Below are 22,236 nucleotides of genomic sequence, written 5' to 3'. Positions count from 1 at the left end.
TTTTAAGGAAAGAGGGCTACTGACTTCCCTTAGAGGAGCACTGGTGTGGCATATGTGCAGAAAACTATCACTTAACATAGACAATCTGCCCAAAGATCAACTTGTGTCTAATCCTCTCTTTGTGGACAAGGTTACTGAAAAGACAGTTCTCACAAGGCCTTGGATTTCCTTGACCCTTGTCAATCAGACTATTGACCTGGATTTGGTACAGAGACTGTTTAATTGTGTTGGCTGATGATTTACTCCTAGAGATGGATCTATAGCTGCCTTTAATACTACTGATCTAAAGATACTGTTCGTTCATAGACTCACAGGCTTTATGGCCAGAGGGGACCATCATAATCACCTAGTCTGACCTCCAGCAGATTGCAAGCCACAGAACCTCACCTACCCACTCCTGTAGTAGGCCCATAACCTCTGGCTGAGTTACTGCAGTCCTCAAATCTTGATTTAAAGACTTGTAAGTCTGAATCCACCATTTACTATATTTCAAACCAGCAACTGAACTGTGCCCCGCACTGCAGAAGAAGGCAAAAAGACCCAGGGTTTCTGCCAAAATACTGGGGGGAAAATATGGCAATCAGTTAGACCTGAGCATGTAGACAAGACCCACCAGCCTGGGAAAGAATTCTCTGTAGTAACCAGAACCCTTCTCACCCCCGACCCCTGCCAGTGTCCCATCTCCAGCCATTGGAAATATTTGCTAATAGCTGTTGTGGATGGGCCATATGCCATTGTAGGCAATCTCATCATACCATCCTCTCCATGAACTTACCAAGCTCAGTCTTAAAACAAGTTAATTTTTTTTACCCCCACTATTAGATGACTGTTCTATAACTTTACTCCTTTGAAGGCTGGAAACCCTCATGTAATTTCAAGCCTAAACTTGTTGATGGCCAGTTTATATCCATTTATTCTTGTGCCAGCATTGGCCCTTTACTTAAATAACTCCTCTCCCTCGCTAGTGTTTATCCCTCTGGTATATTTATAGAGAGCAATCCTATCTCCCCTCAGCCTTTGTTTTGTTAGTAAGTCAAGCTCCTTACATTTCCTCCCAAAAGGTACGTTCTCCATTCCTCTAATCATCCTGGTAGCCTCTCTTCACCTGTTCCAGTTTGAATTCATCTTTCTTAGACATAGGAGACCAGAATTGCACACACTGTTCCAGAGGAGGTCTCACCAATGCTTTGTATAATGTTAATAACCCTTCCCTCTCTCTACTGGAAATACCTCGCATGATGCAGCCTAAGACTGCATTAGCCTTTTCACTGCTGCAACACACTGGCAGCTTGTCGTCATCCTGTGATTAACCAATACACCCACGTGTTCCTTCTCCTTGTCACTTCCAACTGATATAGCCCCACTTTATGGGAAAAAATCATGCTGTTAGTCCCTAATAGCATAATCTTGCATCCACCTACAGATCTCAGGGGAGTGGACAAGGCTGCCTTCAAGTGGCTTCACTGCTATGTTTTGGAGAGAAAACAAGTGTTGTGCAATTGCTGGCCTTCCCTAAAGGTGTCCTCATGTGGAGTCTTAAAGGGATCCACCTTGTCTTCCTTAATTTTTGACACATCTAAAAGCCCATAAGGGTCCTGGTTTGTTCCTTGATTCCACAGCCACAGAATTCAATTCACCATAGCAAAAAGTACATTAAGGACAATGATGATACAGTACCTTGAGTAAATACAATCAGTTTCCCTGTCACCTAAGCTGAAAAGAGTAATCACTGATATGTAAATGACTAACCAGAGGTGAGAGTAAAGATTAACAGTAAAAAGAAAAGGAGTACTTGTGGCACCTTAGAGACTAACCAATTTATTTGAGCATAAGCTTTCGTGAGCTACAGCTCACTTCATCGGATGCATACTGTGGAAAGTGTGCATGCATCCGATGAAGTGAGCTGTAGCTCACGAAAGCTTATACTCAAGTAAATTGGTTAGTCTCTAAGGTGCCACAAGTACTCCTTTTCTTTTTGCGAATACAGACTAACACGGCTGTTACTCTGAAACCTAAGATTAACAGTAGCATTCATCTTCTTTGTTTACTTTGAGTAATGGGAAGTGGGCATATCACTTTACCTTCTGCAAAGAGTAGTTAGTTTAAAAAAAAAAAAAAACTTTTGTACCTACTTTGAAGATGTGAAATGGTACATAGGATATAAGTATGATTATTATTGCTCATTAATACTGTAGCTGTCAACTGCTCAGTACTGTATAAATATAAAAGAAGATGTATGACAGTTTCTGCTCCAAGAAATTTACAACCTAAGAGGGGAATTATGGTTGAGTTGCAGTCAATTTATTTCAGGTATATCAACATAAAATGGCTGCAAAGATCTGGTGAAGCCATCCCAAGGAGAACCCCCAGGACAGGGTGTCTCTCTAGTAGGCACCGAAACAGTATAACTGGGTCTACAAGCACAACAGCCCGCAGCGTAGGCACTGGGCTGAAGGCAGGTTGGCAGTGGGAGTGCATATGCTCCAGCTACGTGCTGGGAGTGCAACAGCCCACAAAGGGACACAAGTTAGTAGTCTTCAGGAACGCTTCAACAAATGCAGGGGGCAAGCTGGCACCTCGCAGCCTCAGGAAAGGGGAAGTGAAGCCAACCCCATCACCAGCACAGGATGTGTACCTCTCGGGGCCTAATCCTTTCGAAGTGCAGTTTTGTCACTGATTTCAACAGGAGCAGAGCCTGGATTAGCACATGCATTACCTTACAGACATTAAAGACACCAGCCGGCCAAGCGGAGGCGCAAGATGAAATCTGAGGCGGGTATTTTATTTGTTGCAGATGCCGTGTTGTTCTGGAGGGGTTTGAACATTATTGTATCCTTGGAGATGACCGGTGGCTTAGGGCTGTGCAGAAGGAGCCCGTTTTAACTTGCGAGGCCGGACAACCCTGCGGCTGCTCCGTGTTGCCCCCAAGGGAAAGGCCCTGCGAGGGTGGAGGGTGCGTCTCCCCGGGGGACGAGGGGGCTCTGCGTGTGCCGACGACACCCGAACTGAGCTCCCCACCTGCACCGCAGCGCTCGGTCCGTCCCTCCCGCGGCCCCGGGCGGGGCGCTCCTCGGGCGGCGGCAGGCCGCACAGTCAGGCAGGCCCTGCCACGGGGGGCGGGGAACGACAGGCCAGCCGCCTGGCGGCTAGGCCCAGCACCCCCGCCCGGGCCCGGGGCTGCCCCCGAGCGCCTCCCCGCCTGCTGGGGCGCGTCGCGTTGGCTGAGGTGCTTCACAGGCTCCCGCTCCTCCAGGCACAGGCAGGCGGGCCGGCCCTGACACGGGCATTTCGAGCCTCGCTAACCCTCCCAAAATGGCGGTGCTGGTCTACCTGGGGAGGCGGGCGCCATCGCCCGGACCGTCCCAAGATGGCGGCCCTGCTTCCGCGAGCGGGGCAGCCCGCCGCTTCCGTGACCTTTCCAAGGTGGCGTCTTCCCGCTCCCGTCTGTCGCCCTTCCCAAGATGGTGTCACGGAGGCTCCGCCCCCGAGCGGTGCATGCTGGGAGCGGCGGCAGGGAGGGCTGGCTGAGGCGCCGGGCCTGGGGCTGGTGTGTGGGGCCGGGGTCGCAGCCGCAGCGTCGGGGCCGAGGGGCGCGATGCCGGAGCTGGCCGTGGACCGGGTGGTGGTTCACCCGCTGGTGCTGCTCAGCGTGGTGGATCACTTCAACAGGTGAGGCCCGGCGGCGGCGCCCGGCCGCTGAGTCACGGGCCCGGCCCGTTGCCCGTGCGGGGCCGGGACGGGGGCGCCGGCCCGGGGGCGCCGAGTCGTGGCTGCGAGACGGGCTCGGGCCGCGGGCCGGAGGGTGAGCGGGGCCGGGGGCGGGAAGCCTGGCGCTGTTCGCGGGCCCCGCGCTTGGCGCCGGGAGCGTCGCCCCGGGACTCCCGGGTGGGATTTCGGCTCCCCGGAGCCCCTCGCCCGCGCCGCCGCGGGACCCCGGGGGCTGGTTGCTGTGTCAAAACTTGGGGCCCGTGGAGCCAGTTCTCTGCTGAGGTCCCGGGCAGTTCACAGCTGCCTCCTCACGGGGCTGAGAAACGAGCTGAACCCCGTCTTCGTCTCTCCTGCAAACGTGCTCCCAGGCAATCCTGGCCCCAGCTCTCGGTCGCTGCAGCCTTCGGCGCTACTGCTGCCTTTTATGCCATGGCCTTGCGTCCTTAAAGACCCCGCGCTGATTTTTAAATGAAATGTTGCTGACTGTATGCAACCTTCTTATATGCAAAAAGGAAAGGAGGACTTGTGGCACCTTAGAGACTAACCAATTTATTTGAGCATAAGCTTTCGTGAGCTCACTTCATCAGATGCTGTAGCTCACGAAAGCTCATGCTCAAATAAATTGGTTAGTCTCTAAGGTGCCACAAGTCCTCCTGTTCTTTTTGCAAATACAGACTAACACGGTTGCTACTCTGAAACCTTTTTATATATGCAGTTACTCAGTGAGGCAAAGCTTTAGCCTTTGTACTGTCTGCTACGTATCTCACTGATCAGTAAAACCCAGAGCAAGTATCTCTGGAAACTTGAAGATCTTGCTTCAATAGTCTCAAAAAGAAAAGGAGTACTTGTGGCACCTTAGAGACTAACCAATTTAGCTCACGAAAGCTTATGCTCAAATAAATTGGTTAGTCTCTAAGGTGCCACAAGTACTCCTTTTCTTTTTGCGAATACAGACTAACACGGCTGTTACTTCAATAGTCTGATATTCTGGCTGTGTGTCAGAAAGGTAGAATTCCCCAGAAGTGAGAGTAAAAGACTCTAGATAACTTCATAAATGTGAAAGTCAGCACCAGCTATTCAGATTTGGGGGTTGGCCTGTTGCTGCAATTGTGAGTATAAATGGGCAATTAACTAAATCAGCTGACTGGACAGTTTCCACAGTGTTGATGCAGTTATGCTAATATGTGCTTCCAAATTATGCAATCAGATGAGTATGCATTTTTGTGTGTACAATTCTGAAAATCTTGGAGCTAATGTTTATCTTAAAACATAGGCTCTTCAGGACAGGGGTCATGCATGTATGTGCTTCTGTATACCATAAGAAAAAGCATTAGCAAATGGAATTACCTTGTATCAATAAAATGCAACTACAGTGTCCTAAAGCTGAATGGACTGCAAAAGCAACAGTTTAGGAGTGATGACTTCTTCTAATTTTGTGATATAAGGAGTCTGAACAGTACCAATGTGAGGTAGTGAGAGTTATGATTTATCATGGGGTATCATTTGTGATTTAGTAAATTACAATGATAGTTTATGCTTGCATTAAAGGACATGATATTCCCAAATAGGCTTATTTGTTTTTCCCTTAAGCAAGAACAATTGAACCAAAGTTAAAGTAACATTCAAGTACCGTGAAATTGGTTAACAAGTTATAAATACCATTTTATTAGGCATAACTGACTTTGGTTTTAAATACAGTGTGTATATTCTCTGCATATTGAAACATGGCATTTTTCATTTGTCTGGTTTACACAGATTTTACCCTTAAAGCTACAATTCACTCAGCAGAGAATAAATTATATTCCTCTAAACATCGTGTGCAATTTGTGCTCTGTGTGCCTAAAATTAACTTAATTGCACCAGCTGACAAACACTCTTAATGTAAATCTTTTCCTTCAAGGCAGCATACAATAGCAGAGAAAAACCTCCTATTGTAAACGTAAATTAGAGATGACAGTGAACAAAGTTGAAAGTTAACTGTACTTTTTACAGCTTGATTTACAGAACAGATGCAGTAGTAGCCCTCTATTTTATGACACAGTAATGTCTGTTATAGTGGAATCCATTAGCTGCATGGAAACATCTAGTGCATTTTTCACATCAGAGGATAAATTACAAGTGTCGTGCCTGGATTTAGAGTGCACTGTAGCAACTTCTTTAGGTATAAATTAAGTAAGTAATGACAAGGAACATAATTACCCTGTTCGTCTCCCATCTACATCCCCCAGAATCACATGCTGTTTATCTTCTAACTTAAAGTCAGATGACACAACTGATTCATTTGTGCTATTGGTGTGTTATTTCCAGGATCAAATATGTTGCATTCCTTAATACAAACTGTGACAGTCTTTTCCATTTAGAATAGGAAAAGTTGGGAATCAGAAGCGAGTTGTTGGAGTGTTGCTGGGCTCTTGGCAGAAGAAAATATTAGATGTATCCAACAGTTTTGCAGGTGAGTTTGGGTGTCCTATTCTGTTTACCGCCTATTAAGCTAGCTAGCAGAAAAACTGCCAAATGTTTTCTTGCACCATCCTGGCACATTAAACTCTTCTTCAGATTTATAAATTCATGAAGCTATGGTGTCTACATTTTCATGGAAAAATGCTACTTATCTGCTTACAAAAGAACCCGATCCCATCAGTCTCCTCCTGCTCTGCATCTTGTCTGCAGCAGTGTGCAACGGTGAATGCTCAGAGGCAGCTGTAAAACTCCTAAAGCAGCAATTGTTCGGTATCGGAGGTGGAAGATTTCTTCCTAATCCTGAATTGTGATCATTTTATGACCTTGGGCTTTGAAGACTCATGGCTTGAGTTACCTAGCTAATGTCATTGCAGATTCACATGAAGTGCTAATGTTTTATTTGAAAAGTACCTTTTTTCTTTAAGAATAGCCTGTGAGAATTGCACAGATATTGCTTAAAAAGTGTATTTTCATTTGTATTACAATCATTGCATCTTGAGTTTGAATCCTGGGTTTGTACAGTGGTAAAATCAGTACCTGTATGGCCTTTTCTGACCTTTTTGTTTTCTTATTTACCTTTCATCTCCTCTTATTCATCTGCTTTCCAAAGGGGGGTATTTATTGATAAAACGGAATCATCTGTGTTGGCTCCTGCGTGAAAATCTGGGAACAAAAGTGTAGCCTAATCCTGGTTATTTTTGCAGAGTTGTGAAGATGGAGTAGCAGTTTGCTCACTTAAACTGCAGGGCTGCCAAAAATATAACTTTATAATTAGAGATTTTTTGTTTCTGTAAATTAAAGCCCTGTTGCTCAGAACTAAACTTGTAGCCTGTTATCCATAATGTGAACTAACAAAACAAACCAGTTCTTCACTCAAGAAAATGGCATATGCAGTTATTTTTTAAACAGACTTCGTAGAATTGTAGTTATTTGTCTTAATGCACTACTGGAATGTGTCTTACACCCAAAGTAGTTTTTCATTATTCAAAGCTCCATTGACCCAACAGGCTCTAGTGACCTATTGGGACCCACAATTTTCTTTATCAGAAGTCCTTACACACCAGTTTTGTGTAAGTTGTTACACTGGAATGTTCCTGGCATTTTCTTGAACACTTTGTAGATGATGTTTGCCCAGAATAATTCAATGGCTTTGGTTTTTCTTGCTCAATTCTAAAACTAATTCAGTAATTATCAGAAAACCACTTGGAAAAAATCAGCTAATGTTGCTGCTGAGTTTTACAAGAGTACCTGCAGCACAGTGTAGCAGAACAGTTGTATTCAATCAAAATTGAGCAAAATTACTTTTTTTTTTTTAATTTGTAGCCAAGAACTTGCTGGAAAAAAATCTGATTTTTCTGTGAAAGTTTTCAGGCTAGATGGAACTTGAACTGCTAAATATTGAACTAACTGTTTTGTTCCCAGTCCCTTTCGATGAGGATGATAAAGATGACTCTGTGTGGTTTCTAGACCATGATTATCTGGAGAACATGTATGGAATGTTTAAAAAAGTCAATGGTAAGTGCACATTGTGAGCGGTTGATATTTGCCTAGAAACTCTCTCTAAGTCTCCTGGTAGCACAGTACTTCCAAGAACTGAGGTGACAATCTTGGGGGATTGAATAGCTATAAGAAATTCAAACCCTGCTACTGTGACCCCTTCCGCCAGAATCTCCTTTCCCTCTGCCACCTTTCCCTCATATGAGTGCAGATATCTGAATTACAAACCCAGGTGAACTGATTAACCTTTCTGTTTTATTTGGTTTTGTTTATAAAAGTCTCACTTTTCTTTCCTTTATAAGATTATGGGGCCTGAATCTGGAGAGGCTACAGGAATTCCCCTTTGAACATTCCCAGCCCTTGGAAAAACTCTTATTTATACTGCTGATGTTCTTATGATTCCTTAAGTATTTGAGTCTCAAGCCTAGTGCAGATTTGCAGATTATTATCTTTGAATTTTTGTGCAGCAGGATGTCAAGAGCCACTTTGGCCCCCTTTTGTCTCTGAGAGATCCCCACAGTCTGTCTGCTTGAAAGTGCCATGTTGCATAAACCAGCTCTGACTTGGGGATCATTCATAGCTGATAAGGGGTGTAAAATATTTGACAGACAGGATCCATGCCTTTGTCACTTCCAAGATAGATTATTGTAGTGTGCTCTACCTGACGTACTACCCTTTGAGACCACTCAGAAGCTTTGACTAGAGCAGAATCTGATTGTTTACCTGTTTAAGGAAGTGGAGCAGCATGGGACACTAAACCTGTGCTTTGAACATCTTTGGCTTCCTGTCTGCAAATCAAAACATTGATGCTAATGTAAAAAAAAAAAAAAAAAATTGGAACCTCACTGCCTTGAGGATGGTTGCTTTGCCTGTGTATCGTAAGGATGCTGAAGTCAACTGCGGCCTGTTGCTGATGTTATCTCTGCATTGTTTGGTGATTTAAAGTTGTTTTCTGTGTAGGGTCTTCAAAAGCCTAAGTTTAATGACCAAAGATCCATCTTACTTGTTGAAGCTTCTCCTGACTGTTAAGGTAGTTTGAGTTGTCTGGGTTGATGCACAAATGGCTCGCTCACCTGTGCTATCCAATAATATGCTGCATTTAACCCATCTCATATGCAGCCATTGTTGAAGTGTCTAGGCACAAAAATCACTTTAGCAAATACCTTGCCGTTTTCCAGATTTGCCAGTAAATTTTGAATCTAAATGTGGTGTTCAGCTCCCAACCTTCATATGCCCTCAGCCATCACCTGCTCCATTTTCCATTCCTAAACTGCCTTCCACCAGCACAAATCTGAGGGGAAGGAGTGCAAAGTGCAGCAACAATTTAATTTCTCAAAGTGTTTAGGCCTTTAGGGAGTTTGGGCACAGCCCAGGGTCAGACAGTACCTGGATTTGAGCACTCGTATTCCTCTGTATGAACTATTTTCCTGTCATTACCCTCAGATTCTGACTATTCTAATAATTGTTTTTGCTTTTCCCAGCTAGGGAAAGAATTGTTGGATGGTACCACACAGGCCCCAAACTACACAAGAATGATATTGCCATCAATGAACTAATGAAAAGATACTGTCCTAATTCTGTAAGTAATGCACTTCAACTGTTTATGGAGCTTCTGGGAACCTGCAGTCCCTTCCAGCTCCATCTGCAATTGTCAGTAGTGACATGACATGTAGTAAGATATAGCATGGTAGATGTAAAGTGAATAGAGCATGCTGATCAGTCTCCCTCGAATCAGTGGCAGACATTTTTTCCTTGCTTACAGTTAGAAACCTCTTTGATTGAATTACAAACTTGTCAGTGCTAGAGAACTAGCAGTTGGCCACAACCTGTTTCTTCTAGTTCTTGAGTAGATTTTGTCTAAGATGTGTTTCTCCACCAGGTATTAGTAATTATTGATGTAAAGCCAAAGGACCTTGGGCTGCCAACAGAAGCCTATATTTCAGTTGAAGAAGTTCATGATGTGAGTGTTCATCATTTCAGTATTTGTCATTTTCAAACTATTGTGGGATTTCCTGCAAAAGGGAAAGAGGTGTTTTAAGAAATAAGATACATTAAAGCATGTTGCCTTGTCCTTTTTAAGGTACCCTTTCCTCTACATCAGTTTCCCTTTTTCAGTTCAATAGATAACATTGCGTCTGCTAACTAGGGTTTTTGTGCCTTTCAGTTTAAACCTGCTAAATCAGTGTTTGAACCCCCACTGTAAATTTCTGCTTATTGAACCAAAATTTTCCGTCCTCCAACACTCCTGAAAAGCAGTTTCTCCCTGCTTGAACCAAGGAGCTCTGCAGGTTCTTACAGCTAGCTGAAGTTGCATCTGTTTTAGAATGCTGCTCCTTTACTGTTTGTCCACACCCATGAAAAAAGCAGCAGGTTGGAGCATGCATTTATGATACAACTGATACATGTCAGCTTGTTGCAGCAATAGTCTGAGTAATCACACATCTCATCTTCACCAGCTTAGTCTTAACTACACATGGTTGACTTTACTATCTTTGTTAATCACTCATCTACCACTGTGTATGCTAGAATCAGTGGTGACTTTTCATCCAGATTTACTTTTGATGGTTTTAAAATCAGAATCTAGAAATATTTTTTTAAAAAACCTGGTCCTGTCACTATCTGTCAAAGACCCATGGTGGGGAGAGACAGCTGTTCCCAGGTTCTCCAGTCTTAAATCTATAGGGTTTTTTTTTTTTTTTCCCCCTGGTTTTGTGAACTCTTGTTCTTACAGCTGTTGGTCCCCACCAGGCCTGGAGCATGGTACAACCAAAACTAATACAAGTCTCAAAGGTAACTAGGTCCCATCTTCAAATAAAATAGTCACCATGGCACGCACGCACTCACTCACTCACTCAAGTACGTAGCCCTGCAGACTAACTACCTGGAGACTATTGAGCCTCACCAAGAATAATGCTACAGATGAACTGGTGGGAGAAGCATTAATGTACAGAATAATGTATTGTGTTACCATCACCTCAGATGTGTCTAGCATTTCTGTGGGTTAGTGACATCTGCCTCAGTTTAACTGGTGTGCAATAGAAATTAGACAGCACGTTAAAGTACCTTATTTTATAATTCTAGTTATTGCTTTGTTGATGACCTCCTCCCTGTCTGACTTCCAGTGGCATGTCTAGCCAGTTTTCTAGATTCCTTTAAAGAATATCAGTTTCTTAGTCTCCCTTTTTAAAACCCCATATACTTTGGGGATTCTGTTATGAACTAGTTTTCACCATATCTGTGGACTCTGTGGGGCTCTCCTATCCCATCTTGATGGGTTTTCCTTACTGGCTGTTTCTGATCCTATTCTTATCATGCATGTCCCACTTATTCATCGCAGCAGGCCAGACATAGCTCTGGATAAAGTGTACAATGCTTTTGGCTTGTAACAAATCCAGCTTCCAATAAACCTTCTTTGCTTTGAAGTTTCATTGGAGCAGTTCTACTGTTCACATGCACAGTGCCCAAAACTGGCTCACTTGAGGTTATGCTGTTACACCTGTAATCATCTGTTCTCTATTTCTAACCTTGTCGTCATCCCATTCTTGTACCCTAACAAAGGATGGAACTCCAACCTCTAAGACTTTTGAACATGTGACCAGTGAAATTGGAGCTGAGGAAGCAGAGGAAGTTGGTGTTGAACACTTGTTACGGTAAAAGCTTTATTGTAATGAAAAACCTTATCAGTGGTTGGATGGCAGCTCACTTTATCCATCTAACTACTGCTGGCACCAGCTCCCTGCCTAGGGATACGATACAAGAAACAAGGACCTTGTTACATGCTACTTAAACACTTGATTTAATCTAAACAGGTTAATTCAGCAATACTGAATAATACAGAATCTGCTGAACTCATTTCTGGTGAAATGTTCGACTTTGACTGTTTTTTGAAAAAACTAATAAAATGTCAGTTTCACCTTGCCCCTTGAACTCCAGCAAATAGCTTGAGATACGTCAGAACAAGGTAGAGTCACACTTGATAGTTCAGAAGGGCTTCCCGTTTAGTACTGATGTTCATATTGCTCCTCTGACAGCAACAGCTGCCTATCAGAAAGGAGAGCAAAATTATCTGGGGGCAGACTATGCAGACCTTTCATCTATCAAGACTCAAAGAGCGGAAGGGCATTGTTTACAAATGGTCACAGAGGGAGATCTTGCTTTGGCTTGCCTTCACTCTATATTTGTAAAGCACTCTCCAAGCCTTCAGTGAAATGTTAAGTCTCACGAGGCCCCTGTGATGTTAAACAATTATTATACCTATTTTACAGCTGTGTAATCTGTAGAGATGTGACTTGCTCAAGTCCCCAGGGTGAGTTAGGGACAAAGCCTCTCATAGAATCCAGGAGCCCTCTCATTATCTCCTAACCATCAGACTATTCCTAAAAAATATTCAGTCCATACAGAGCATATGGTAACCTTTATCAAATCTACGTTTGGTGTTTCTAATGCACTCAATGTAAACTATTTTTTTCTGAATCTTTGCTGTGAAGTGTTTTGTAAAATTTTACTTTATTTACCCTTCAAGGCCGTCTTTTTAATTTATTTTTGAGCTAGAAAGATCTATACATGTATGTAAAGTAACATTAAGGCTTCTCCTTCCTATTTTGGGTGTTTTAGAGATATTAAAGACACAACAGTGGGCACTCTGTCCCAGCGCATCACAAACCAGGTCCATGGTTTGAAGGGACTGAACTCCAAGCTTCTGGATATCAGGAGCTACCTAGAGAAAGTGGCCATGGGCAAACTACCCATCAATCACCAGATCATCTACCAGCTTCAGGATGTCTTCAACCTGCTGCCAGATGTCAACCTGCAGGAGTTTGTCAAGGCCTTTTACCTGAAGACCAACGACCAGATGGTGGTGGTCTACTTGGCTTCTCTTATCCGGTCTGTGGTTGCCCTGCACAACCTCATCAACAACAAGATTGCCAACAGAGATGCAGAGAAGAAGGAAGGTCAGGAAAAGGAGGAAAGCAAAAAGGAGAGAAAAGATGAGAAGGAGAAAGACAAAGAGAAGAGTGATGGCAAGAAAGAGGAGAAAAAAGAGAAAAAATAAAGTGTAGTTTTTTATTTGTAAATTAAAATCTTGTAAACTAAATCTCTCTGCTGCTAGAAGGTTCTTTTTCACTTGTTAAAGTGATCAGAGTTCTTTGTTCTTGCCTGTCTTGGGAGCCACTTTTAGATCAGCTGCCTCTGCTCTTACATCGTACAGGCAGATAGCTGGATAGAAGGGGACGAGGGGATTCAGTCCACACAAACTGGCAGTTCTAATAAGGAGCAGGCAGTCTTACTACTGGGAAGGAAAGCCCCTGTCATTTCAGTCCTCAGCGCTGTGAAGGGAGGAAGGAACAAGCAAAGATAAAGTGCAGCATTTGTCATCTGCTGCCAGTAAAATCTTGTGTCCCAAGATGCTTGTCTGTCTCCTTCCCTCATGATTTAGGTCTACCAACTATTTGGGGTTACTACCATGTAGTATGTAAAACTGCTAAGCTGTGTGCATGACCCTGCTGCTCCTATTCTGCTGTCACTCTGGATCTGTGCTTGAGGGCCCTGCACAGAGGATGAATTTACCTGCCCAGCCTGTTGCCCAGGAGATGGTGAGGTGGAGATCTTATACGGTTTTACTGCCAAGAGACTATTAAATGGTTTGGTTTGTAAATCTGACTTCTGGCCATTTTAATCCCAAAAGCCAAATGGGAGCTGATTTTATTAGTGCTGGAGTGAGGAATTTAAGATACAAGAATCTCGTTTTAGGAGGAAAGAAGCTGAGCAGGATGAGAGCACAGAATGTAGCCTATGAAGATAAGATGGGTTTGTGCCCTTTGTGCTGAGATGAGCAAAATAGGTCTAGAGCAGTTGGTGCCCAAATCCTGGCAGTGCCGTACTGCCAACTAGCACAAAGCTCTTTGGGCCAGTTACTACATCTGTGTAGTACCCAGGACAAGAGCCCTCACCTAATCAAGGGCGCTAAAGGCTATGACAGTACAAATTCCATCTTGGCATGGAGTCTACAAGACACGGGCAAGTTAATCGTGAATTTTGGGAGCTCGCCCATGTTAGTCACCCCCTTAAGAGGGGCTGGTGGCTCCCTTGCTACCCTACCTTGCTCAGTGACAGAAGGAGTAGGGGCAGCTAGCATGCAGCTCCAAACCCTTTTGTGGAGGTGCAGCCATGGATTACAGGACTCCACATTAAAGTGCGAGCATTGGCTCAGCTCAAGCAGGCGCATTCCATGCATGGATCTATAGGCTCCAGACGTTGCCTTTCTAGATGAAAGATGGTGATTGTCTTACATTCCTGTAAATGAAGTCTGCAACTCTAGGTGTCATGGAAATAAAAGAGCCGCTATAAGCACTACTTTGAATCTGGGTGAATGGAAGGGGGTGTTGGCCAACTACGCTATCTTTCCCTTGACTGGGATGGTGAGCCTAGGAAGCCTTTGCCCGGGTGGCCTGTCAGACAGTGTCGCCATTTCCTCTGAGAGCTGGTTGCATTCAAACCTCCAAGTAGTGTCATTACAATTGCTGCATTTAGCTCGTCGCCGGCATGGGTCACGGTGCAGCAGGAACATGTCAAAGTGCAGTGGCTGCTGCAACAAAAGGGAAGCAGGGAACAGGACTCTATTAAATAGCTTAAGTTCACTCAGGGTAACTGTTTAATGTGGGAGACCTCAAACTGCCCATCCTGGTCCCTGAAGATCCTTGAATGGACTATTTCAAATGACTCAGAGATGGAAAATGCTGCCTTAATTGTAAGTTAAAGCCCTGCTAAGATCATAAACCTGTTGATGCCATATTCTCACCAGGCAGAGCTCACTGATTTCAGGTGCTACCATGTAAAAGCAAAGATAGGTTTCCTAGGCCCATTGAAGATGCAACATCCATCACCATGGTAGCTCAATGCCAAAGTCAGTATCAAGACTTTGCACTGACCCTGACTCTGATTCACTTGCTGTTATGTAGTAGGAGAATATTTTCCCTTTCCATGATAAATTAAACTGGTTTGTTACCATGGTAGGTTTACGCTATTTGGAGGCAATAAATGCTCAAACAATTTACAGTCAATTTAGTTTTATGCAACATCACATGTCTGTGTGGTGAACCAGCTCAAGTCTGTATCTGGTCCCATTACCATGGTGCCCCAACACCCCAATTATTAAGCCACCCCTGGGAGGCAAAGCAGGGCTCTTATCCTCGCTGTAGAGATGGGAACTTGGCCATGTCACAGGGGGAGTGGGTAGAGCAGGGAAGTGAATCCAGGCTTCTGGCATGCCAGGCTAGTGCCCTAACCAGGGTCCCAGCCTTTCTTAGTAAAGGGTTTTCCTTCCCAAGCCCACCCATCACTGTGAAGGAGTAAGAAATTGAGCTAGACCTTCTCTGACTGAAAAAAACAAAATTCCACTTGGCAATAACTTAAGATACTTTTACCACTTGCTTTGTAAGAAGGGGAGGGAGGTGGGTGGCTTTCTGATTTGGGATGGTGGTTGAGGTAGGGAATCTTTCACCACTCAAGCCTGCCCCAAGTAAGCAGGGGCTGCAAACCATCACAATTGGAAGGTTGTGGCCCATTCGCAGTGAGTTAGTGGGTCTTGCTCTTGTGAACACCATGAAAATTAGTTTGTGTAGCATGCACCTCTCTTTGCTGATTGATGAAAAGATGGAGGCAATTTCAGGAGAACCACTGAGCTTGTGAGAATTCTGCAACTTTTGGTTGAAATCTCCTGATGTTTCAGTACCCCTGCATTCTAGTCTTGGTTTGGATTTAAACGTGAGCACTGAATCCAACTGACACCTGATCCAGGTCTGGCCAGTTTTTTCCCCCCTCTGTGTCTAGAATAAGTAATACTTCCAGCTTTTTGTGTTCAAAATCATTCTGGCATTGCCAAGGCTCAAGGGCTGGTGGTTCTCTACCACCAGATGACAGTGTTTGCACTGTTTCCTGATAATGTTAAATGGAGGGAAAGCTTCAGCAGTGCAGGAAAGGATCCTACCTAAATAAAGCAGGTGTGTCTGGGCAGCTGTAGGTGTGACATGGCTATTTTTTGCCCTTACAGCGGTTTGCAATGTCAGAGATTCCTAATTCTTCATAAATTTCTTTGTCAAGCCTTTAAAAAATCCTCTCTTCTGCTAATAGAATAGTCTAAAAATCCATGCGAAGGCCACAGACAAAACTGATTGTGGGGCAAAGAAATACATGCAAAAAGGTACAAAAATCCTACTAGTGGCCTCTTAACTCTCAGGTGCCTGGTTGATGTGAGCACAGTGAGAGCAAGGAGCCCCAGCTCTTTGCCAAGGGGACTTTAAAAAAAAAAGCACTGGATTTTCTAGACTGTGGTGGGGAGGAAGCAGTTCCAAATTAGCTATAATCCCTCTTCCCCGTTGAATAGTCTGCCAGCCTCAGATGACAGCGCAGAGCCTCGCTGAAGTGCCTCATCCTTTTGCCAGATGAGTTCTAAAGTTGCATTTGTAACATTGCGTTATGAGCATTTTGCACTACAGCTGGGGCCTAAAATACTTATTTCATTGAGAGAGCTGCGAAACCATGGCTCACTGCAAGATGTTACTGTCCTGCCGCTGAACAACAGGACTATTCATTAGCTTGCCAGCTCTGTATAGGCCAGAGACCGTGCGTAAAATAAGGTGTCCTGTGTCACAGGTTTTACTGAGTGATCAGGGAAAATATTGAGCTCCCTGAAACGAGAACAGCAGCATTTTAAAAAAAAAACTACTACCAAGAATTGCTCCCTATACCCATCCTAGGGTGAGAGGCCTAGGGCAAGGTGTTCACAGATTCATAGATATTTAGGTCAGAAGGGACCATTATGATCATCTAGTCTGACCTCCTGCACAACGCAGGCCACAGAATTTCACCCCCCACTCCTGCAAAAAACCTCTCCCCTATGTCTGAGCTATTGAAGTCCTCAAATCGTAGTTTAAAGACTTCAAGGTTCAGCTAGGAACCATTCGGATAATTCCCATCAGCCGGTTCCTGAAACTAAACCAACAGCTACTGAACTTCTGCATGCAGGAAAGGGGCACAAACTTCAACCAGGGGGTCTCAATGTTTTAAAAGTTTGGGTTTTCTCCCACTACCATGGCACTGGGCTGCAAGCTGGCTCCTACACAGGGACATTGCATCCTTTCTGCTCTAAACATACTGCAATTCAAAAGACCCTCAGCTCGTCTTTAAATCAACCAGTGAATGGTTTATGTGGTACAAGGACCTCCTCTAAAAGGTCCTTTGCTTTTCGTATTACTGGCTAAAGTGCACATTATTCAAAGCAGGGCATACTGCCAGCAGTGACTCAACCAACGGCCTGTGCCATCCCTCCAGTAGAAACAAAGTCCTTGGAGAGGTGTGAAGATGGCTTAAAAAGTAAGGCCCAGCTCCACCAAGGTATCTAGGCTCTATTGAAGTCAGTGGGTGTGGGGAGGCTAAATAGCTTTGTGGCTCTGGGCTTAACTTTTTTAGGAAAAAAACCTTCCCTGAGTTGGAAGGAAGCCTACTCTCTAATGCACCACATGTAGCACTGACTTTGCCCAATGTTGCAGTCAGGATCTTACTTCCTGCTTCCCACAGCTGCAGGATTCCAGTTCTGCTGTTTTCTTCAATCTAGTGACAGCCTTGACTAAACCCTCAGCCTCTGACTACAGGCCCTATAATTACAGAGGAAATACTTCAGAAAATCTTTTCTTTTCATGATTGGACTCAATGCATTCCAAGGGGGTTTGGCCTAGGGCACAGTCAGCTGCTAATGGCATCCAGAAGAGGCTTTTAGCAGGCAAGTTAATTGCCAGACCACAGTCCGACTTAACTCACTACTAGTGTGAAAGTGATGTCATGCCTTGTGCTAGGGCAGCGATGAAAAGTGACATGAATTCCAGTTAGTTTTCTTGCCAACTGCCACTGCCTTCCCGTGGCTGGAGGGGGTGGCAGAGAGTCTGAAGTGGAACTGAATCAAATCACCAAGCCCTGGCATGGCTTTTTTGACCCATTCTTAGCATGATGATAGATTGGGCCAGGATAGGCAGCCTTAGTGCAGAACGGTTGCACCCCATTCTAACCCTCTCCAGCTCTTGTACAGGGAAAAGGGGGAGAGGTAAGCTTGCAAATTCTGCCGATTATTAGATTAATGGAGGGGGGAAAAAATCCAGTCTGAATGGCTGAACTAATTTGCGTCAGATCCTAGTTCCCCAGACCTGAGTCCTCTTGTAGCAATGGGGCTTGAGGCCTTTCTATTTTTCTTTCCCCCTTGGATCTTCTGCTGCTCACCTAAGTGATGTCCTGATGCCTAGCACGCCCATAGTCTCACCACGCACATGCTGCACAACCAGCTTTGGCAAGACGACGGGCTGGTGCAGGGCAGCACTACCCCCATCAGGACATTACACTCCATGGAAACGCTGCCCCAGTTAAAGCATCGGCTTTCCAACAACACCCAGGGCACAACTTGTCCATCCTCACGTTCAGGAAAAGATTTGGGTTACCCACAGGAGCAGGCTCCAAATCCATCCAGCAGCTGCCTCCTCTGCTCCAGCACAACCTCTCAGTTAGCATGTCAGCGCTTCGGGGCAGGGAGCATCATTCCTCTGTCTGTGCAGTGCCCAGCACAACGGAGCCCCAGCGGCACCAGCTGCTTCCCCGTCTCCAGGGGATTTACACTGAAGCTCACGTCTCCTGCTTGGGTTCCTTGCTGTGAACGATCTGGGCCCCAGCCCTGCCGCAGAGCCAGCGAGCACAGGCTTCCACCGTTACAGGCACAGCCAAACTAGGAGCCCAAATTCTGCACATAATCAGCCATTTACACAGGCTGTGAAACCAGCGGTGACAGAGCCCCCTAGAGAAGCAGCATCAGAAGCCACTGCCATGGGAATGGCGTCCTGAGCCAGGCCTTTTCTGAGCTGCTGGTGGCTCCTGTTTAGCTATATGGCTGACACACACGTATCACCATCCCTGCTGCTTTCCCCAGCTCCCAACCTTTCCCCAGACCGTTCCTGGCTGGCTTTCCCTCGGTCCTTCCCCTCTGCCTCTGAACCCGCTTTCCTTCAACTGCTCCCAGCCTGAATGTCACCCACTCAAATCAATACAGGCTTTGCTCTGGACATGCCAGCGCCACAGGGACCAGAAGAAAACAAAGGAGTTTAGGACACTCACCAGTCAGCAGGACGGTGCAGCTGTAATGACCCAAATTGCTGCTTAAGGGCTAGAGCTGATTGGCTTTGCCAAACTTAAAGAGTCAGCCCCAGGCATGCTGGGAAAAAGGTTCCTATAAGAGCCCAGCCCCTGCAGGGGGGAAGAGCTAGCAGGGAGCAGGCAGCTACAGCTAAAGGGATTGTGACTAAACTGTGCTATAGTACCCAGCATTGATTTAAATATGGGCTTTCCCTTGTTATTTGTCCGTTTCCTCCCCCTAGCCATCTCAGACTCCTTCTCTTGTCGCTGTACTTAGATGGGCCTTTCAGACCGTCTGCCATGCTTCTGTCTTCACGAGGTTCGAACCACTCCCACCAGGCTCCTTTCTGTAGCATCACCTGCCTTAATGAGCCTGAAACCACAAGAGCAGCAAATACTGCTTCCGGGTACGTGTGCAGTCCTGTATGTGCAGCCAGTGCCCTTCACACACGCCTGTATGTCAAACCCAGCACACAGATGGTGAGCTCCTCGGGGCAGAGACCTACTTTGCATATATTTTCTGTGAAGCACCTTACTTACCTCTGGATGCTGTGAACTACTAACACGTATTGCTGTGTGTGTGTGCTGCAGAGTGTGTCTGTCTGCTGTGTGTGTGGCTGTGGCCACGGCCACTAGCTAGTACCACCTCCAGACCGTCACTACTGCTCATACTTCTCTGGGCCGAGCCCTTTGAAGGCAACGTTATTTTCCCACTGTGTCTGAGTTCTGCTAGGGATCTTCCAGAGCAGGTGATGGGATTAGTTCCCCTCCCCACCTACACACACACGCCTTCCTCTGGCTCTGGTTGTAAAGGGTTTCTTGCATGTGTGTACAATGAGGAGTCCGGGGGTTAAACTAATAGCAAAAGGGGAGGGTAGGAAGTGGGAAGATGTGAAGTACAAAATTAATCAAGGAACCAAAGGACGTGGAGAGACGAAATTCATGAATTGCCTATAGCCCAAGGCTAGAAGCCTGGGTAACAGACAAGAGGGAGGGGAATAATATTTATGGGCATCAATTCAATCCAGTTGGTATTACGGGACCTTTGTGGGATGATTCACCAGGTGAGATTTTGGTGGAACTTTTAAAATCAATGATGATAACCTGTTTAGGAAGGATCAAGTGGTCAGAAGGGACGGAGGAATGGCACTCTATCAAAAATGGCATTACCTGTTTCCAAGTCACTGACTGCTCTGAAGAAAATGATCTTGAATATTTATGGCTTAATGTCCTAACAGATAAAGCACAAGATGGGGTATTAGTTGATGTCTGCTGCAGACCACTAAGTCACCCTAGGAAACAGGGTGACCGCCTCCCTTACACACCTATCTATGCATACTAAAAAACCCTTCATGAGCAGGGGGGAATTCAATTTGAAAGACATACGCTTCAGGTTTCATGCTGCCAGTACTAAACCAGTCTTGGAATGTCTAAACATTATAAATGAAAATTTCCAAACTCAAAGAGTTTCAGCCAACACAGGGGAACTTTTTATTAAACTTGTACTAACAGATAAAGAGAAACTGATCACGGAACTAAAAGTTAATGGTAGATTAGGTACAAGTGATTATGACTTGGTCGCATTATAATGTGCAAGCAGAATAAAGTCTAAATCAGTAATATATACAGTTGGTGCTTTAATAGGGCCAATTTCACAAAGTTGAAAACAATTAAGAGCCCAATCAGTTGGAAAGAAGAATTTAATCAGAAAAATGTTAATGATAATTGGGAATCATTTAAGAACACACCTTACTAAATCCCCAAAAAGCCACAATTGAGGAAGAAGGCCATGCTGGTTAAAAAATGGACCTGGTTTAGAGGGGAAGTGAAGCCTGCAGTAAAAAAAATTTAAAAATATCTACAAGATGGAAGAAAGGAGACGTTGATAGTAATGAATATAAATCAGAAATCGGGAATTATAGAAAATTAACAAGGGAAGCCAAGGGACACAAGGAGAAATCAGTGGCCAGCAGAATTAAGGACGAGAAGAAGTTTTTGAAATATGTTAGGAACAAAAAGAATCCAGACAATGGCATTGGTCCATTACTAGATGGAAATGATTGCATTATCAATAATAATGCAGTAAAGATAAAGGAGTTCTCTGCTGTATTTGGGGGGGAAACAGATGATTTGGTCTCATCATATGGTGATAACATTCGTTCCATTCCGCTAGTCTCTCTGGCAGATGTTAAAAAAGCTACTAAAGTCAGACATTTTAAAATCAGCAGGTCCAGATAACTTGCATCCAAGAGTTTTAAAAGAGCTGGCCAATGAGGTCACTGGACTGTTAATGTTGGTTTTCAGTAAGTCTTGGACACTACAGAGGTTCCAGCAGACTGGAAGAAAACTGCTGTTGTATCAGTTTTTAAAAAGAGTAACCAACGTGACTTAGGTAATTACAAGCCCGTTCGCCTGACATCGATCCCAGGCAAAATAATGGAGCAGCTGATCCAGGACTCAGTTAATAAAGAAGTAAAGAAGGGTAATGTCATTAATGCAAAGCCATGGCTTTATGGAAAATAGACCCTGTTAAACTAACTTGATAGCTTTTTTTGATGAGATTACAAAATCGATTGCTAAAGCTACTAATACGGACATAATAGACTTAGACTTAAGCCAAGGTGTTTGACTGGGTACCACAAAACATTTTGATTAAAAAACTAGAACAATATAAAATGACCATGGCACACATTAAATGGCATAAAAACTGGCTAACTGATAGGTCTCAAAATGTAACTGTAAACGGAATTGTCATTGAGTGGGTGTTTCCAGTGGGGTGCTGCAGGGATTGGTTCTTGGCCCTGCGTTATTTAATATTCTTAACAATGACCTGAAAGAGAACAGAAAATCATCACTGCAGATAACACAAAAACTGAGTTCACAGTAAATGATGAGGAGGCCAGTCATTGAGTCAGCGCAGTCTGGATCGCTTGGTAAACTGGGTGCAAGCACACAATATGTGTTTTAATATGGCTAAATGTAAACATCTGGGAACAAAGAATGCAGGCCACACTTACCCTGGGTAGTAGTGACTCTGAAAAAGATTTGGGAGTTGTGGTGGATAATTAACTGAACGTGAGCTGCCATGTGGCCAAAAGGGCTAATGCGATCCTGGGATGCATAAACAGGAATCTCAAGGAGAAGTAGAGAGTTTATTTTACATCTGTATTTGGCACTGGTGTAACCAATGCTGGAATCCTGTATCCAGTGCTGGTGCCCACAATTCAAGAAGGATGTTGATAAATTGTAGAGGGTTCAGAGAAGATCCACAAGAATGATTAAAGGATGAGAACATATGCCTTGTAGTGACAGACTCAAAGACCTCAGTCTATTTAGCTTAACAAAGAGAAGCTTAAGGGGTGATTTGATTACAGTCCACAAGTAACTACACAGGGAACAAAT

At 44.5% G+C, this 22,236-nt stretch overlaps 1 protein-coding gene across 1 annotated transcript; it reads left to right on the top strand.

The window, feature by feature from the left end:
- The first annotated feature begins 3,514 nt into the window (after positions 1-3,514).
- PSMD7 (proteasome 26S subunit, non-ATPase 7) lies at positions 3,515-12,733 on the top strand. The gene is made up of 7 exons (XM_074968993.1): positions 3,515-3,669; positions 6,069-6,160; positions 7,591-7,683; positions 9,147-9,244; positions 9,545-9,625; positions 11,224-11,315; positions 12,280-12,733. The coding sequence occupies exons 1-7, from the start codon at positions 3,596-3,598 to the stop codon at positions 12,716-12,718; spliced, it is 969 nt and encodes a 322-aa protein (XP_074825094.1). The 5' UTR covers positions 3,515-3,595; the 3' UTR covers positions 12,719-12,733.
- Positions 12,734-22,236: the final 9,503 nt, after the last annotated feature.

Source organism: Natator depressus, chromosome 12 (genome assembly GCF_965152275.1).
Source record: "Natator depressus isolate rNatDep1 chromosome 12, rNatDep2.hap1, whole genome shotgun sequence".
Classification (NCBI taxonomy): Eukaryota; Metazoa; Chordata; order Testudines; family Cheloniidae; genus Natator; species Natator depressus.
Note: the sequence above shows the minus strand (reverse complement) of the source record. Positions and strands in the feature narration are given on the sequence as shown.

Bases quoted from the DNA above. Each gene is read 5' to 3' on its own strand.
- PSMD7 (XM_074968993.1), top strand. From the start codon at position 3,596: ATGCCGGAGCTGGCCGTGGACCGGGTGGTGGTTCACCCGCTGGTGCTG. The intron at 7,684-9,146 runs GTAAGTGCACAT...TGCTTTTCCCAG, and splicing joins AATGTTTAAAAAAGTCAATG to CTAGGGAAAGAATTGTTGGA. The intron at 9,245-9,544 runs GTAAGTAATGCA...TTTCTCCACCAG, and splicing joins AAAGATACTGTCCTAATTCT to GTATTAGTAATTATTGATGT.